The following is a 19305-nucleotide window of genomic DNA, read 5'->3' as shown; positions in this document are numbered from 1 at the left end:
CCCCCCCCCCCCCAGAGACCCCCACCCCTCCTCCTACAACCCCAGGGACTCCTGCCCCCTACGACCCCCACATTCCCACAGCCCCTGGGTTTCCCCCCAGCCTACCCCAAGAAACTCCTACTCATCCTTCCACAATTCTTGAGATCCCTACACCCCCTCCGACACTTCTTGGAATCCACCCCACCAGGACCCCCAATCATCTTCCCCACTAGGTCTGAAACAGCAGCAGAGGGAATGCTTTAGTCCACAGAGACCCCAGCCCTGCCCCTCCCTTGAGCCCCCTTCCCCCCAGCCCTAAACCCCAGGCTAGGGTGCAACTCTCTCTGCTCCCCAGCCCTGCTAGGAACCACCCAATGCCCCAGCTCCCCCACACCCTCCCCAAGCTACACATCCCCATTCCCATCCCCTCAGCTCACCTAGGTTCTGCCGGAACTCAGACTTCACCCCGATCTGCAGCAGCTGGTTTTCAAACAGCACCCCATTGTTCTTGCACACAAACCTGCAAGGGGCTTGGGTGGGCAAGGGGGCACCAGGACAGTCCCTGCCAGTGCCCCTCACTCCTGACCTACAGCCCCCTTTAACCTCCTCCCTCCCCCCCAAGCCCTGCTGGTGCCCCTCACTCCCGACCCACAGCCCCCTGCCCATGCCCCTCTCACTCCTAACCTCCAGCCCCCTCTGACTCTCCCCCACCCCCATCTTCCTGGTGCCCTTCATTCCTGACCCACAGCCCCCTACCACCCTGCCCTGAATGTACCCCTCACTCTCAACCCACAGCCCCCTGCCCTGCTAGTGCCCCTCACTGCTGATCCACAGCCTCCCTCTCCCCTCCCAGACCTGCTGATGCCCCCTCACTCCCAACCCATGCCCCCCTGCCTCCACCCCAGCCCTGCCAGTGCCCCTCACTCCCAATGCCCTCCTAAATGACAACCAAGATAACTGCATTCTGTGGGTGCTGCTCTGTGCAGCACAATCCCGACTTCCTATTACCCCAGCCCCCCACCCCCCTAACAGCATGAGAAATAGAAGTGCAATGTGAATGTGACAACTCACACGAGTGTGAGCAAGAGGTAGGCAAGCGTGAAGCACTGACCCTGTAGCCCTCACCTGGGAGGGAGCACAATGCCCCACACTGGGGAGGGGAATAGGAGCAAGAGAGAAACTGCAGTGGGGGCAGCTGGTTCCTATAACCCCACTGCCCTGCCCAGGACCCAGGCATCTGGGAACCGCCCCTCTTACTTGTTAAGCAGCTCATCAGCTTCAGAGAGAGGCAAAGCAGGGTCCTCGCAGACAGAAGCAGCGGCCCCCGCGCTGAGCGCGGCAGGGAGGGGGAGCAGCAGCGGGTGGTGCAGGGAAGAGAGCAGAGAAGATGAGTCACAGGGTGCCAGGCCGCACTAGGTTAGTTCCCGAAAGAGAGAGAAAGAGAGACGGGACAAACACACACACGCGCACGCACACGCGCACACACACACACACACACAAACAGATGAACAGAGCTAAGGCAGCACATGACAGGGGCAGAGATGGGACACAGGAGGTCACGGCACCCTGAGGAAGGAGCTGGAGATGAAACCCAGGCATCCAGGCTCCCAGTCTCCCCCCACCCTAAAGCACTCAAACTCCATCCTCCCCCTGCTAGTGGGATAAAAACCCAGATGTCCCAACTTTTAGCTTGCCTGAGCTCTAGACCAGCATTTCTCAACATGTGGGTCGTAACCCAAAAGTGGGTTGCAAGAATATATGGAAGAGTTGCGAAAAAACTTTAAAACTGGATTCTCCTTTAAAGGAGAAAAACATGGGAAACTGTGGCTTTTCCCTTGCAGGCTGGCAGTTCCAGCCTGCAAGGGGCTCCTTGGGGCTTCCCATGTCCCACACACTGGCAGCAGGTCAGGAGTGAGGGGCACTAGGCCAGGACTGGCCATCAATGTTGACAAATGGGTCTTGGTACAAAACCAGTTGAGGAACCACTGGTCTAGACTACTCAAATCTCCCCACCCCCTTCCCACAGCTTGGATGGGACCCCATTGACTCTGACCCACTAGATCTCATTCCCTTCCTCTCCCTGTGCAAGGAGAGAACCCAGGAGTCCTGGCTCTGAGCTCTGACCTACCAGACCCCCGCTCACTACCCAGAGCTGGGGGAGAACCCAGGAGTCCTGGCTGCAAGCTCCCTGCTCTAACCCATCAGATCCCACTCTCATCTCCAAGAACCAGGGGGGAACCCAGGAGTCCTGACTACTGGGCTACCTCTACTCTAACCCATTAGACCCCTCTCCCCTTCCAGAGGTGGGATAGAATCCACGTGTCCTACCATCCCCCTCCCAGGTGCAGGGGGAGGCTTGGTGGAGGGGAGGGGGCAGGGGGACAATGGGCAGAGCCCCCTTACTCGGCAGGCACAGCTGCGTCCACCAATAGGGACACAGAACTCTCAGTGGGCGGCTCCAAGTCACTGCGTCATCCAATCGCGGGGCAGCGGCAGAGCAACAGACAAGGGAGGCACCCAATCCCAAGAGAGCAGCAAGAAAGAGGGACAGACAGACCCCGATGGGAGGAGACAAACAGGAGATGGCAGGTGAGCACAGACACCCCCTCCCCCATGAGGCAGCACAGCACCCCCCACCCCAAAGGCAGAACAGCCCAGACCCCTGCTCCCCCTGAGTTAGCCCTAGCTGTCCCCATCTCCCCATGACCTTGAGATCACAGCCCTTGGAGAGAACCAGCTGCCCCCTAAGCCCCAATATCAACCTCATCCCAGGCCCTACCACAGCAAGTCCCCCGCCCTCCCCAGCACTCTACATCCCTCTACCACAGCATGCCCCTCTCCAGTGCTCCACATCCTTCACCAGTGCTGGAGGCTCTGGGCCCACATGAGGACAGGCAGAGAACATCCCCACTTTGGACCCTCTCCTTATGAGGAGACCCCCACTCTACCAGGGGCAGAAGCAGAGACTTATTGCCCCCTGCTCCTCGATGCGGACACATGGATATCACCCCCAAAGCAGAGGCACTGGCTTATAGCACCTCCCACGGTCCCAGCTGCCCCCCAAAATAAGATGCATCAGCTACTTCCCCCCACCAACCCATCTCCCCTGCCCAAGCCCCACCAACCCATCTCCTGTGCCAAGCCCTGCCCTGCTCCCACCAGGCTGGTATATAACTGAGAGGGGGCATTAAGAGGCACCCAGTCCTACCCCGACTTGGGGCTGTCACCTGGGATCAGCCCTTACCTGAGGAAGTTCTCTTCGGTGCCAGGGGCAGCTGCCGGGCTGTCAGAGAACACGTCCACCAGGAGGTTTCCAGCACTGGTGGGGGCTGCCCGGCCCGGCGGGGGGGGGCTGCCGAGCCGGCAGGGGGAGCTGCCCGGAGTCCCAACAAGTCAGCGGACGGCGACGGAGTGGACTGCAGGGAACATGAGGGGTGGGGTGAATTCATCCCATTGGGGCACAACGCAAGGTTGGGAGGAAGTATCCCAGGTGGGGGATGACCCGGTCTGCCTGGTTATGGGGATGCATGGCAGTGGGGGCACCAGGGAGAGATATCCTGGCTCCCTGTAGAACCCAAGTGTCCTGGTTCCCAGCCCTGCCCCTCTAAATACCAGAGGTAGGGTGCAGAGAATGGGGGAAAGGACCGAGAAGCCCAGGCTCCCAACACCCTCATGCACTAAAATCACCCCCCTTCCAGAGGTGGGATAAGACCCAAGTGTTCTGGTGTGAAGCTCCTGGCTTCCAGCTGCTGTCCTCCCCCTCCCCCTACTCCCCCACAATACTCACAGCGGTACTGGCACTGGGATCCATGCCCCCATTAATCTCTGCCCCAGGCTCTTTCTTGCCATCATCCAACTCATTGCCTGCCCCAGGGCCCTTTTTCTTCTTCAGCTTGGCCAGGATGGATGACTCCCGCTCAGGGAATGGGGGCATCTCCTCCAGCACTGTTGCCTGAGAGAGGTGCAGGAGACATGTCAGAAGGGGGGGGGGGGGGGGGGGGCCCGCGGCGGCCTGCCCCTTTCCCACCCAGAGAGCTGGACAGTGCCTCTGTCTGAGGGTTGGTGCCCCTAGAGGGGGCAGGCCCCTGCTGCATCTCTGCCCCCTGCCCCAGCAAGTGTCCTTGGTATGGCACCCCCTGGAGGCAAGAGACCCCGTGCCACCCTCCAGCCATGCCTCGTGCCCCAAAATGAGATAAGGTCTATTGCCTCCTGAGGCAGGGGGTCCCTGTATCACCCCTACCCCCAACTCCCTGCCCCAGGGCCAGCACCCCCTTGAGGCAAGAGGCCCTGCCCCATCCCCACCCCATGGCCGCACCAGGACATCAGTGCTGGCGATGGAGCTGAGCTTGAGGTACTCGACGGCACGCTGCTGCAGCTCCACATCTGCATTGCGGATCTGGCTGTCGGAGCGCAGCACCTCCTGGATAGTGGCCTTGGTCTCAGGAAAAAGGTTGATGAACTTGATGTAGGTGGAGAGCAGGAGGGCACGGGTGGCCACCGAGCACAGGTGGAACTTGGAGTGCAGCAGGTTGAACTGCACCAGGGGGCTGCAGACATGTGGGGAAGGGAGGGGGGTGAGGGGTCAGACCTGGGGGCCACCCTCAGCACTGGGGCTCCTCTAAGCAACCTGACCTGGCCCCAAGCCCAGCTCAGCACACCCATGGCCTTAATGCATCCCCTGGGTCACCCCAACCCTGCTGGTGTCTCTCACTCCAAACCCACAGCTGTTGCCCTGCCAATGACCTTCATTCCCGACCCACAGCCCCCTGCCCCACCCAGCACCCCTCACTCCCAATTCTCCCATTGCCTGGTGATCCCAGTGGGGGTCCTCAGACCCTGCTGAGATCTGTCCCCTAGCAATATGTGCTCCTAATAGGTCTCTGATAACAGTGCCTGCCCGTTTCCCTGCCTCCATTGTCTGTTGTTATATGCTGGGGAGAAACGGGATGACTTTCACCTGGGACTAAGGCAGAGCAAGATGCTGTCTGGGAGGTGGGTAAGAGCCAAACAGACCAAGTGCCCTAGGGAAGGAAGACCCAAGCCAGCCAATGCATGCCACACTGACGCAGGCATTCAAGGTGGTCACAGCCCGGCCCACCTTTCCCTCCCCTCCCCCTGGCAAAGAGTTACAGCTGCTTGCATCCATTCCTCCACAGCTTAGATCCATAGCCCCTACCCACTATGCTGCAACCCTCTGCCCCATCAGCATTGGCTTAGGAAGGCAGAGGCTGGCCTCCCAGGGAAGGGCTTCTGTCGTGCTCCCCGACCCCATACCAACAGCTGGTGGGAACTCCCTGAGGTGGCACTGAGACTCTAAGGGGTGCTCAGATCCTGTTCCCTGCCCTTCTCCACAACCAGAGAGCCAGGGGCTCACTCTCAGTACATGCCATGCAAGAGGCTAGCATCAAAGAGCTCACAGAGGTTGTAGCAAGTTAATAGAGAGGTTGTCCAGTTAGGTATGATTTGCAGACCCGTCTGCTGTCATAAAAACATAAGAACAGCCATTTACTGGGTCAGACCCTAGGTCCATCTTGCCCAGCCTCCGGTGTAAACAGGGGCAGAAAGCAGACCCTAAAAGGGAGAATGAACAGGGCATGACCAAAGGTTTTCCCACTGTTCTCTCTCACTTGCAGCCTCTGGCATTTAAGGTCCAGGAAGTTATGGTTTAGAGGCCGTGCCGCTCACTCCCATGCTTAATAGCTACTGATGCTCCTTTTCTCCAAGAATCTGTTCAATCCCTTCTTGAATCTAGATAAGCTATCAGCTTCCACAAAATCTGGTGGCAATGAGTTCCATGTTTTAATTACATGCTGGGTGAAAAAAAAACCAAACAAACTTCCTTTGGCTAGTTACCTGGTGTCCTCCTTCCTCCCTCCCTTTTTTGAAAATGGGGACCACGTTGGCCTTTTTCTAGTCCTTTGGCACCTGGTGGACTCTTTAGTTTCTTGTCATATAGACCCCAAGTTACAGAGCAGAGGGAAGGGTGCCTGGTTTTTCTCCAGGCTTTGCTGGTAGTCATGTGGGCCCAGGAAGGAATTATTTCCTTTCTTGTTGCTACAGGTATCAGGGGATTGTTTTGCCTTCCCTGGAGGCATTGGATGTTGGGTGCAGCCAAGGCTGGGGACTGGAACTAGGCTGTGCCAATGCTTCTACTGAGACTTAAAGCTGGAGGTTCCTGGCTAGAGGGTCTTGCCCCTCCACTCAGGGTCAGCCTAACACTGCATTTGGGGTCAGGAAGGAGTTCTACCCCAGTCTGACTGGTGCAGACTGGGGGGAAGAGTTGCCTTCCTCTGTAGTAGGTACAGAGCCTTCCTTCATGGGTCACTCCAGTGTACTTAACAACCCAACAGCAGCAGGACACTGCCAACCACTGTCCCCCTGCTGTACCTGGGGCAGGTGTGGAGGCTCTCAGTGTCCTTGGGCAATGGCCTCATAGCTGTGCAACAGGGTAGTGGTGTAGTGTTTGGAGTAGGTTGGACAAGGACTTGGCTTGGATGGGACCGACCCTGCCTCATGCTGGAGAGGTCAGACTAGATGACTTTTGGAGAGGGCTCTACCAGCCTGGTGGCTCTATGAACTGGTGACCCCAGCTGGGGAGACTGTCCAGTTGGTGCCCACTGTTCTCTGGGTGTCCAGTGGTGGCTGTGCCAAGGGGAGACCCCACCACCCCTCACTTTGGATGCCTTTCTCTGCATCTTTTCCAAAGGATGTAGTAAAATTAGAAAAAAAATACAGAGAAAGGCAACCAAAATGATCAGAGGGATGGAGCAGTTGCCGGGCCAGGACAGAACTAAAAAGGTGAGGTATCTTCCATTTGGAAAGGAGAAGGCTGAGAGGAATATGATAAAAATCTATACAATCATGAGGTGTGTGGACCAAGTGAACAGGGAACTGTTGTTCGCAGAGTCCCTGATGCTAGAATAAGTGGGAATCCACCAAAATTAGCAGGACACAGGCTTACAACCAACAAAAAGGAAGTACTTCCTTTATGCAATGTTAACCTGTGAAATTCATTGCCACAGGATGTGGTGCCCCTTAAGACTTGAGATCAAGTCCAGCCCCTACCACAATATGGACCCCTCACCAGTGCCCCACAACCTTCCCCAGTGCTGCAGGCTCTAGACCCCATGAGGGAAGGCAAAGAACTCCCCTCATGAACTGCCCTTAGTAATGATGAGAGCTCCCCGCAAGCAAGGCAGGAGCAGGGACCTATTGTCCCCTGCCCCAGTGCAGGCACAGGGGCATCACCTCCAAAACAGAGGCACAGGCTTATAGCTCCCCCCATGTGCCCACCTGCCCCCTCAAGAACAAGACCCTCTCCCCCTCCCCCCACACTCATCTCCCCTGCCCAGGGCAAAGGCAGATAGCACAGCCAAGTTCAACAAGGGACTGGATAAATTAATGGACGAGAGATCTATTAATAGCTGTTGAACAGCACGCCTGGAGATGGTTCCTCTGGCTTCTCTAGATGAGTAGCAATTGATGCCAAAGAAGATGCTGAATAGGAGATAGATCACTCTAGTTATGTCCAATTCAATGCCCTCCCTAGATGGACCATTGGCCTGACCCAGGATGCACTTATTATAGTCTCAATGGCCTGCCTCCAGGTCCTGGGGGAAGAGGGAGAGGCTCTAGCCAGTGCCCATCACTTGCCATGAGAATTCCCAGTGCCTCCCAGCCATACCTGGAGCGGGGGTCCCCTGCAATGAGATTCCCGAACTCCCCGAGGATGTAGCCACCAACTTTCACCATGTTCTCATGGCAGGCAGGGGCCTGCAGGGCCTGTGGGGAGAGGACGGGGAAGCAGTCAGAGGAAGGGATGCAGCATGGGAGGCACTGACCAGGGACTGCCTCCCTCACTGAGGGAGTCAGAGATGCAGCCCTGTGGGAAACCCATGTGTCTACTCCACCCTTTATCATCCCCTGGACCACGGAGCTTGGGGGTGTCCCAGAGGGGACCAGCTATCTCCTCCAAGGGAGACAGCCAAAGGAAACACAGCCTTGTGAAAAAACACATGCATCTACCCCACATTCTTTCAGAGCTATGGAATTACTGCCCCCTAACTACCCTGTGGCCTGATGAAAACAGAAGGGTCAAAGCCAAGGCATGGGGAGAAACCTAAAGAGAAGAGGTGTTCCTAGAAAGTGGGAGGGGCTTACACTGAGAGGCATGGTCAGAAGAGCTTAGGGGGACTTCTAGGAGGTAAAGAAGGGTATTAGAGAAAGGGCTGCCCCAAACAGTGCTCCACTCCCACCCAGGGGGTGCCCTTCCCTGCCAGCTTCCCCCCCACCCCACAAACACACATGGTCTCAGCCAACCTCAAAGACAGTCTTGGCGGCGTAGCCCTGGACATCATCCCGGTTGATGACAATCTGGATGACGCGGTACCAGACCTCCTCACTCACGTAGTCGCCTGCGATGCGGATCAGGTTGAGGATCGTGTCCACATACCAGCTGTAGTCCACTGCATACTTCTCCGCCAGGATCGCCACCTTCAGCACCTGAGGGAGCACCATGGAGCCCCAGCTCATACTGTACCTCAACCCGGTATCTCCCAATACCACCCCTACACATGCATACCCCATCCCTGACTCTAATCTACCATGCCTCACCTCATCCCTTTCCTAGAGCTGGGAGAGAACCCCAGAGTCCTGGTACCAGCCCCCCCTGCTCTAATCCATCAAATCCTATTCCTCTCCCAGAGCCACAAGAAAACCCAGACATCCTGGCTCCCCAGCTCCCAGCCCTGCCCCCCACAAACCACTAGACAGGATCTAGGCATCTGGCTCGGCAGACTCACGATCTCTTCACGGATAGAGTAGTCGGCTGTCTCCAGGTAGCTCAGCATCTCTGATACAATCTGCTTGGCATTGGTGCGGTCACACATGGCGTACAGCAGGTCAGCTGCACGCTGCCGCACACTCACATCCCGCTCCGTCTGGGAACGACAAACAGTGAGAAGGGGGGGAGGGGGGGCACCATCTCCCTACACTCCCCTCATGGGGACACCAGGTAAGTGACCCCCATAATCCTGCCCTCCTAGAAGTCCTCCTAGGTTCCCCTGGCCAAGCCCCTCAGTGTAAGCTCCTCCTGCTTTATGGGCATGCCTCTTAGGCTCCTCCTCCTACCCCAGTACACCCTTTCTCCAAGCTCTTCCTCTTTCTGGCCACCCCTTCCCTCCAAGCCCTGTCCCCTAGCAAACAGGGGTGGATCCAGTGCGGGGTGTGGGGGTGCAGTGGTACAGCTGCACCCCGCTTCGATTCCTGCCCCATCCAAACTTTAAAACCAAGTGCCTGGCAGTGGCAGCAGCATTTCTAGTCAGGCAGCACAAAGGGAGTCAATTAACTTCATGGCTCGTGATTATCTCCCTTGTTCCTGCTAATCTCTCTCCGCTCCACAGATATTAATGACTCCCTTGACTTTTTAATCATCTTCTTATGCCCTGTTTAAACTATCCTTTCCCCTTCAGTTCTGCTGTCTGTCCCCCATTTTTGGTAACGTCTCTTTTCTGTTTCACAGCCCTGCAAACTGTTCTTAGCCCTAGCTAAAAGCCTTAACTCAGGTGTTGTCACGTTAACTCTGTTGTGGAAGGGGCTGACAGTGAAGCACTGGAGGCACTGTCAAGATGCTGAAGAAGACTAGATTTGGTTTTGATGACTACAAGACTCGTGACTCAATCTCTTTAGACTATTTTGACTGTTTTTTGCCTAGTTTGTCATGGTTTTTATAAGCTTTAATATAATCTAGCCAATCAGTGAACATCCTAACGCTTGTATTTGCTTTTACTTTTATCTTAAACCCAGTGATATAGTGCTAACCCCACAGCCTATTAGTGAAGCTTCTAGAGAAAGCTAGAGAATTAACTGGAGAAAAATGTGTGTTGTGTTATATGCGATGATGTGTCTCAATCTGCACTCCCCTTTTCAAAATCCTACATCTGCCCACGCACAAGCATCCAACAGGCTCCTTCCCAGCCACTTCCCCTTCTAAACTACAGCCACTCATCCAAGCTCCTCCCCCTGCCCTAACACCAAGCCCTTTCCTTTCTTCACCACTCCCTCCCATCAAACTCCTCTTTTTTGGTCACATCCTCCCCCTACAAACTCCGCCCTCTCCCAGAACACACAGGGCCAAAACCACCCAAACTCCTCCCCATCCAGACCCTCCCTCTTCCAGCAGGATATACCTCTCCCAGCTCAGGCTGCTCCCCCTCCCCCCTTCTCCACCCAGAGCATGCCCCTGCCCACCTGACCCTTCTGTCACAGGCCCTGCCCCCTCAGAGGCCCCACCCCCCTCACCTTGAGGGCATTGATAACGGTCTCAATGTGGGTCTTGACAGCCTCATGGGAGAATTCAGAGCTGGCGAGGGTGCACATACTCTCCAGAGCCAGGTACCGTAGGTTGGTCTCTCGGTGCTGGAGGAACTGGCCCAGCTGGTTACAGGCCCGTACCAGCAGGTTAGGTTCACTGGAGGAAGACATTAGGGTTAGTAGACAGAAGGCCAGGAGCGAGGGACACTTGCAGGGCTGTGGGGGGCACAGGGCTGTGAGTCGGGAGTGAGGGGCACCTGTAGGGCTTGAGGGCAGGGGGCTGCAGGTTGGGAGTGAGGGTCACCATCAGGACTCACGGGGAAACCCAGGACTGGGTTGGCAGAGGCTGCAGATCAGGAGCAAGGGGACACTAGCAGTGCTGGGGGAAGCTAAGGGCTGTGGGGCACCAGGAGGCTCTGCTACCAAGAGTTAGGGTAGAACCCAGGGCTGGATAGATCGGAGGCTGCAGAGAAGAGTGTGGAGCACTGGCAGGACCAGGAGGAAGCACCAAGTGGGCAGGGGGGCAGGGGCCTGTGGACTGTGAGTGAGGGGCACTGGTAGGACTGGACAGGGGGCTGCAGGAGTGAGGAACACCAACAGGGCTGGGGGATAGCTTAGGGCTGGTAGGGGGCTGCTGTTTCGAAGTGAGGGGCTGAAGGAGGAAACCCAGGGAGAGGAGCAGGGGGCTGCAGATGGGCAAGGGGCTGAAGGTTGGGAATGAGGGGCACCAGCAGGGCTAGTCAGGCTGAATCAGCAGGCCTCACCTGTCGTAGTGGATGATGAGGCTGATGGCCTCAAAGAGGATGGCGTTCTTGGCATTGGAATGCTGAACCTTCTTGGACTTTGGTGGCTCCTGGGCCTTGTTGAGGACTGTCTCCAGGCACTCAACCAAGCGCCCCTTCACCGCCGCGTCCTCTGGGGACACAGAGCATGAGGCGTGGCAGAGCCAGGGAGAGGGGCACAGGCCACAGCACAAACCAGGAGACCCACCAAACCCCCACCCTCTCCCAGAGCTGGGCAAAAACCCAGGTGTCCTGGCTCCTGGTCCCCAGCCCAGAAAGGGAAGCAGCCCCTGCCTCCCATTACCTGGTGGTGGGTAGCACTGAAGGAGGCGCAAGAGCTTCACTGAGAGCCACGGGGCCGGCACAAAATAGTACGTGTAATCTTGTAGGTCCGTGGAGGCTGAGGAGACAATCTGTGTGGGGACAGCAATGAGTACCTGTGCCTGCCAATCCCCACACCAGGCTGACCCCCACAGCCCCGAAATCTGAGAAGAACCCAAGAGTCCTGGCTCCCAGGCCTAACTCACTCGATCCTCCCACCCCCTACAGCAATGAGGCGGCAACCAGTTTGGCAGGTGAGCCACAAGACAGCCCCATACCTGTGATCCCTGCCCATGTGGCTGCTCTGCTTTCTGCTCCCTACCCTATCTGCCTCTGTGTTCCCTGCTTTCCCCCCCCCCAACAGCCTGCCACATGCCATAAACAGAAGCTGCCTACACTACTTGTGACATCCCTGTGCTAGACACTCCTACCCCGAGGCCTAGGACAGAACCCAAGTGTTACACCATGGCACTCCCCACCACACCATCTCAGCAAGTTGGGGGATACCAAGCTGGTCCGCTTCCATACAGCCCACTGCCACCAGCTACATGCTTGTGGTCTGTACCCTCCACCATCCTGCCCTCATGTCCTGCCTGGACAACGAGTGACAGGGACATACTTGGCAAGGACAAGGGTTCCTGACAGACAAGCCTATACTTCTTCCTGATTCTGTGAGCCACCAGGGATTTTAGCTGTTGGCTCCTTCACAGAGCCATCACCATAGGCGTTTATCTGGCACACTTCATGGACTCCCCCAACACCTGCCCCTTCTGCAAGCAGAGGGAGGCCCTGGCATACAATTACCTGTAGTGCGCCAGACTCCAGCCCCTGCACCACCTACTCTAAAATCTCATACTGAGGTTCTAGCTGCATGATTCCCCATACCTCTTCATTTACACACTCCCTGTCTGTGGCCTCACCAAGTCCCGAGACCTCCTGGGTCAACCTCCTCCTGGCCCTAGCCAAGCTGGCAATATACCTAACCTCATCCGTTTATGTCTCTAGGCAGAGTTTCACTTGGACTTGATGGAGGGCCAGTAGGCACTGTCCAGTGTGCTCTATTCAGTGTCGTCATCCCCCCCTGGTGCATTCATTTTGAACTTATGACCCTCACTCCTCCATTTTGTGTTTCAGTTGTGCCAAATATTCAGTAATATGTCTTTAGTGGCCCTCATCACAAAGTGGTGGTCTACTTGGTGGACTTTGGTTCACATTCCAGAACAGTGCATCACCCCAGCACTAGATACTCCCACCCCAAGGACTAGGATAGAACCTAGGTGTTCAAGCTCCCAGGCCCTTTGCTCTAACCCACCGACCCCAGAACCTTATCTTGGCTTATAATCCATCCTTCATCCACTACACCTCTACTCCCCTCCCAGAGCTGGGTCCAAACCCAGTTGTCCAGCCCCTCTCACCCGGCTCAGCCTGGACACAGCCAGAGAGACGCAGGTCTTGAAATCATCAGGGTTCTTCTTGCAAAGGCAGGTAATGAGGCTGACAGCGGCCGTGACCACCCCCTGCAGGAGAAGGGGTGAATTGTCAGATATGGGGGGAGGGCAGGGGCAGGATGATAAACTTCTGGTCAACAGGGGGGTGACAAGCAATGCAAATGTACCAAGTACCACCTGGGGGGAAGGGGGCAATGGAACTGACTGTGTACTAGACAGGTGGGGGCAACTAGGAAGTGAGGGGGGAATGGTGGGATGAACCATGTGCTCAGTATGCCAGGGGGAGAGGGGAGCTGAACAATGGACCATGTACAGGACGTGAGACATGCCATGGTCCAGAGAAGAGGGCTGGTGGAACATGCCATGTCTGGATTTCAGGGCTATGCAGGTAGAACATCACATCCAAAGAAGTGCCAGACACCCCAGGACCTACCATATGCTTGCTATTGGGTGGTGGGAAGGGAAAGGAATAGAATGTACCACATGCTGGTCTCTGAAGGGGAGAAGCAGGGTGCATTCTACCCTAAGCTAACACAGCTTGCATGACTAATGATATGACTCAGATTGTGCTAACATACATCCAGTATGTCCCTATGTAGCTACTATGAGCAGGGTCCTGTATTGCCTTCTAACTGCCAAGCCACGCGATTACTATGATTTTAATATTTTCTTTAAAAAGCTTTTACATTTGTACTAGCTGTGAAGGGAGGGAGTGGGATAGGCCAAGTGGGGATCATTCATAAAGGGAAGCAGGATCTACACTAGGGATGAGAGATTCTTCAGACCCACAGGCCACATATGGAGCTTTGCTCAGCTGTCACGGGCCAAGTGACCCCTCCCCTACCCAACAAAGACTTACAAAAACTCCCTAAGGGGCTGATTCCATCAGCCTGGCCACGTAGATCCCAGTCACCACTTACTGTTTGGGTTCCATGGGCTGCCACCACTTAGCTGTGGACCCTAGCAGGGGTGTGTGGACAGCAGATCGTGCCTCTGCTCCACCCTCAGCTGGGATGGGATCATGGATGGGTGGGGAGCGAGTGGCTGGGATTCCCAGCTAAATAGCAGTAGCCCGCAGAACCCAAACAGTAAGCAACAGCTTCACAGATGCTAGGGTCGGAATGGACCTCAACAGATTATCAAGTCCGACCCCCTGCCCCAGGCAGATGACCCCAGACAGATTCCTATCCAGCATTCTCTTAAAGGCCCCCAAGGTAGGGGAGAACACTACCTCTACCACTACCAATTGGCAGAAACAATTGGTGATGGACAGGGGGGACAAGGCTGAACTCCTCAACGAGTTCTTTGCCTCAGTGTTCCTAAGCGAGGGGCACGACAAGTCTCTCACTGGGATTGTAGAGAGGCAGCAGCAAGGCGCCAGACTACCATGTGTAGACCCTGAGATGGCGCAGAGTCACTTGGAAGAACTGGATGCCTTTAAGGCAGCAGGCCCGGATGAGCTCCATCCAAGGGTGCTGAAGGCACTGGCCGACATCATTGCAGAGCCACTGGCGGGAATATTTGAACACTTGTGGCGCACGGGCAAAGTCCCGGAGGACTGGAAAAGGGCCAACGTGGTCCCCATCTTCAAAAAGGGGAGGAAGGAGGACCCGGGCAACTATAGGCCAGTCAGTCTCACCTCCATCCTTGGCAAAATCTTTGAAAAAATTATCAAGGCTCACATTCGCAAGAGCCCGGCAGGACAAATTATGCTGAGGGGAAACCAGCACAGGTTCGTAGCAGGCAGATCGTGCCTCAGTGAGCTAAAATGGGGGAGGGTGCTGCTACAGCAAAGTAACAGTTGGTCACATGTAGACTCATGTGATTGGTACATCACTGTAGCACATAATACAGTGATGTAGCACTTTGCTACTATGACATAGAGTGATGTGTAGTCATGATTTTTATGTATCTGCCAATTATATGAATTTGACTTAGGTCATTTAATCTGACAGCTGTTCTGAAAACTCTGAAATGAATTGAAAGTCATAATTGAAAGTCATAATTCAGCTCCTGGTCACCAAATGTCCTTATATTACAAACCAGTTTCCTGCTATTCTTTAATTATCACCTTGGTTAACAGAATTACCTAAAAAATTAAGCAATGAATAATGTGGGTGTTAGGGTAACAGTATGCATTTTGGATGTTGGGGTAACAATATGGAATTTGGGGAGTACTGAGTGTGCAGTTGAATGAAGGCTTTTTCCTGTGCCTCAGCAAAAAGCTGCTGGTCACAAGGCTAGCTGATGTATTAAAAGCAACTAGCTTAGGTAATGCTTATGTAAGCGGATTCTTAACAAAAGGATAGGGTGTAAAGTGCATGATGTGTTAAGTAACTAGTGTCAGGAGACAAAAGCAAAGATACAGCCTTGGAGATGGAGAAGTCAGCAAGAAAACCAGCAAGAAACTGCAAATTGACCAAAAGTATGAACCAAGCTATAAATATTGGAAAGAACTGTTGTTCAGTGCAACTCCCCATATTCTGTCAGTGTGGGAGCTAGTCCAAAGCTGTCTCCATTCTGAATAATGCTCTTGCAAGCAATGTGTGCTAGTGTTTGCTCCCTGCCATGCTTTGGCTAATGAGCAACAGGATCCATGGGTAATTGGACCGTCATCTCCCTAGTTGTTGGGCACCTCATGGAGTCGGGGTGTAACAGTGGGGATGGAATTAAGCTTTCACTCTTGCATTGTTTTCTTCCAAGTCAAAGTCCAAAGTATTTTACTAAAGGCATATACCATATGTATATGGTAACCATCTAGCTGGGGTCATCTAGACCCAGTCTCTTTCCTACCTATGCAGGGGGTCAGACTCGATGATCTATTGAGGTCCCTTCCGATCCTAACATCTATGAATCCCTTGGAAGTCCATTCCAGGTTTTGACCACCCTTACCATGAAAAAGCTCTTTCTGATGTCCAGCGTAAATCTGCTGTCAGTTTGTGATGATTGCTCCTTGTTACCCCAAAAGGCGCCCTGGTGAACAGAGCATCTCCAGTTCCTTGTTGTGCCCCGCTAATGAATTTGTAGGTGGCCACAAGATCACCTCTCAGCCTTCTCTTGAGGAGGCTGAAGAGGTCCAGGTCCCTTAGTCTCTCCCCATAGGGCTTGGCCTGTAAACCTTTAACCATATGAGTGGCCCTCCTCTGGACCCTCTCAAGATTATCCACATCCTTCTTAAAGTATGGCACCCAGAACTGGATGCAGTACTCCAACAGTGATCTGACCAATGCCACATAGAGGGGAAGTATCACTTCCTTGGTTCTATTTGTCATGCATCTGCTGATGCATGATAAAGTGCAGTTCACTTTGCTAATGATTTCGTTACACTGACAATTCATGTTCGTCTTGACATCCACTATGACTCTGAGGTCCCTTTCCATTTTTGTGCTGTTGAGAGGGTCATTCCCCAGCCAGTAGGTGTGCTGGATATTTTTACACCCTAGGTGCAGCACTCTGCATTTGTCCTTGTTGTACTGCATCCTATTGTGTTCTGCCCATCTATCCAACCTGTCCAGGTCTGCCTGCAATCGTTCCCTACCCTCCAGAGTGTTCACTTCCCTCCACAATTTAGTATCATCCGCAAACTTGAACAGAGTACACTTCATGCCCACATCCAAGTCACTGATGAAGACACTGAAAAGTATGGGTCCAAGGACCGAGCCCTGTGGGACCCCACTACCCACATACTTCCAGGTCGATACCAACCCGTCTACTAACACACTGAGTATGACCACCAAGCCAATTCGCCACCCACTGGATTGCGCAAGCATCTAAGTCACAGCCTCTTAATTTATTCATGAAAATGGGATGAGATACAGTATCGAAGGCCTTCCTAAAAATCTAAGACAATGACATCCACCTCTACTCCTGCATCTAAGCATTTTGTGACCTGGTCATAAAACAAAACCAGATAGTCAGGCATGATCTGCCTGCTACGAATCCATGCTGGTTGCCCTGCTATATTATTTTTCCCGCTGGACTTGCACAAATATGATCTTTAATAATCTTTTCAAAGACTTTTCCAAGGATGGAGGTGAGATTGACTGGCCTATAATTACTCAGATCCTCCTTCCCCCCCCTTCTTGAAAATGGGACCACATTGGTCCTTTTCCAGCCCTCCAGGACCTAACCCGAGCGCTTGAACAGTCGTACCAGCGATTCTGCTATGACACCGGCCAGTTCCTCCAGTACCCTCAAATGAAGCTCATCTGGGCCTGCTGACTTAAAGACATCCGGTCCATCCAAGTGACTCTGCACCAAGTCAGCGTCAACAGTTGGTAGGCTGGTGTCCCTCTGGTGCCCAAGTAGGAACCCGTTAGGAGACTTATCTTGACCCTTGTTCAAGAAGAGAGGCAAAAAACTCATTGAAGAGCTCAGCCTTGTCCCCCCCCATCTGTCACTAATTACTCCTGCTTATTCAGAAGGGATCCTATGCTGCCCTGTGCCTTTTTACTCCCTACATATTTAAAAAAAGATGTTTTGTTATCTTTAATATGTGTTGCTAGCCTTAGCTCCGTAGTTGTTTCGGACTTCCTAACTGCCTCCGTGCAAGTGTGGGCCAAGTAAGTATACTCCTCTTTGGTAGCTTCTCCCTGCTTCTACCGCCTATATGCCTCTTCTTTTGCCCTTAGGCTCCCCTGGATTTCTCTGTTTAGCCATGGAAGACTTTTAGCCCTTTTCTCCCCCTTTCCCTTGCAATGGCATTGTCTCCCTTTGTGCCCGAAAGATTGCTTCCTTCAGGAATGACCAGCCTTCCTGGACTCCCATCTCTCCAATACTCTTATCCTGCAGTGCATCATTGACTAAACTCCTGAGCACACTGAAGTTAGCCTTCCTAAAGTCAAGCACTTCCACCCTACTAGTTATCTTACCCACTCTGCGCCGTATGGTGAATTCTGTTGTATGGTGGTCACTGTCCCCAAGGTGACCATGAATCTGCAGCTCCCCTACCAGGTCATTTCCCGTAGCCAACACCAAGTCCAGTAGGGCATTCTCCCTAGTGGGACTGCATACCTCCTGCATTAGGTGAAGGTCCTGTATGCAGGTTAAGAACCTACGTGAACAGTTGGATTTGGCTGACTGCTCCTCCCAGCAGATGTCAGGGTAGTTTAGGTCCCCCATGACAACCACGTCCCTAGCCTGTACGGCCTCTGAGAGTTGCCTCAAGAATTCCAAGTCTAGCTCTTCCTTTTGATGTGGTGGTCTGTAGCAGACCCCCACCACCAAGTCCCTTTCCCCTCGACCTCCATGTATTCTAACCCACAATGCCTCGACTTTCTCCTCCTCCCATTTTGACTGGGGTAGATGTATAATGATCCTTAACATAGAGTGAACCCCCTCCAACTTTCCTCCTTACTCTGTCCCATCTGTACAACCTGTAGCCCTCAATGCATACTGCGCAGTCATTGGTAGGGTCCCATCAGCTTCATGGCTGACGGGACACTGCACTGGGAGCTGAAGGCACCCAGAGCCAGCAGAATGCAAGGGCTCCCACTAGCTCTGCAGTCCCAGTGGGGGCTTGGCTCTTTCTGTGGATGCTGACTCCCTGGGCTGCATGGAGCTGAGCATTAGCCCAGCCCAAACGGTGTTGGGAGACAGACCTAAGTGGGCACCATTTGCATCCCTGGGCACTGCTGGAAGGAGCCAGAGGTGGAAACAAAGGGAGTGAAAGTGGGAGTTTGAAAGTGGGTTGTGGTTCAGGATGTGGTGGGGTCGCTGCCAAGGTGGGAAGCAGCAGAGGGCCTGGGCTCTGGACAGTGAAAGTGTGGGCTGGGCAGGGCTGTGCGGGGCACATCAAGTGGCAAGTACCAGGTGGCAGCCAAACAATGGGAGCCACACTGGAGATGCTGTGCAGTACGGTTGATCAGGAGCAGCAGCTCAATGAACGCAACCAGTTGCTGTTGGGCTCCTGTCCCAAGGCACCTGACACTGGGTCCTGCAATACAGCCCATGACAGGCACTGATGCTCCCTCTGATTTCTGAGGCAGGTGGGTGGGAGTGGCCCCTTTGGTGCTGGGGCTCCAGCTCAGAAGCTAACAGCTGCCTCTGCTCTCTTGATGGGTGTGTCTACCACTCTAGGGTGTCCTGGCCTGGGCTGCCCTCCACGCCTGGGCTAAGCAGGACCAAGGGACCCGTCATGGACTAGAAAAAATCCCTCCAGGAGCCAGATCTAGCCTGCAGGCTGTATTTTGCTCACCCCTGAGGAATACCGTGTTCACTATGAGTTGGGGGGAGAACACATTAGTGCTAGTTATGTACAGGGTGGTGGGGTGAAACCTGGCCATTCACAAGGAAGGTAAGCGTGGAACACCACATGAAGGGTATTCTGGCGGGGCGAGGTGGGGGGGTGGATGTGCCACATGCTGATCCTTTGGCAGCTGCACAAAGAACAAATCACATACCTGCACACCATGTATTGGTCGTTCGGGAGGAGCACTGGGATATACTATGTGACAACCATGTAG

The 19305-nt window shown here is 54.2% G+C and overlaps 1 protein-coding gene across 1 annotated transcript in view; it reads right to left on the bottom strand.

Moving 5' to 3' along the window:
• The window catches only part of AP2A1 (adaptor related protein complex 2 subunit alpha 1), a 25467-nt gene that overhangs the window by 2560 nt on the left and 3602 nt on the right, over nt 1-19305 (bottom strand). The window contains 14 exon segments of the mRNA XM_025196180.1: nt 417-499; nt 1237-1308; nt 2383-2445; nt 3224-3309; nt 3312-3395; nt 3767-3931; nt 4295-4526; nt 7664-7761; nt 8299-8481; nt 8781-8918; nt 10279-10447; nt 11055-11205; nt 11377-11485; nt 12809-12910. Of these exon segments, the coding sequence (XP_025051965.1) occupies nt 417-499; nt 1237-1308; nt 2383-2445; nt 3224-3309; nt 3312-3395; nt 3767-3931; nt 4295-4526; nt 7664-7761; nt 8299-8481; nt 8781-8918; nt 10279-10447; nt 11055-11205; nt 11377-11485; nt 12809-12910 (1735 nt within the window).

This window comes from Alligator sinensis, unplaced genomic scaffold (assembly GCF_000455745.1).
Source record: "Alligator sinensis unplaced genomic scaffold, ASM45574v1 scaffold647_2, whole genome shotgun sequence".
Taxonomy (NCBI): Eukaryota; Metazoa; Chordata; order Crocodylia; family Alligatoridae; genus Alligator; species Alligator sinensis.
The sequence above is the reverse complement of the archived record's forward strand: the minus strand, read 5'-3'. Positions and strand labels throughout refer to the sequence as shown.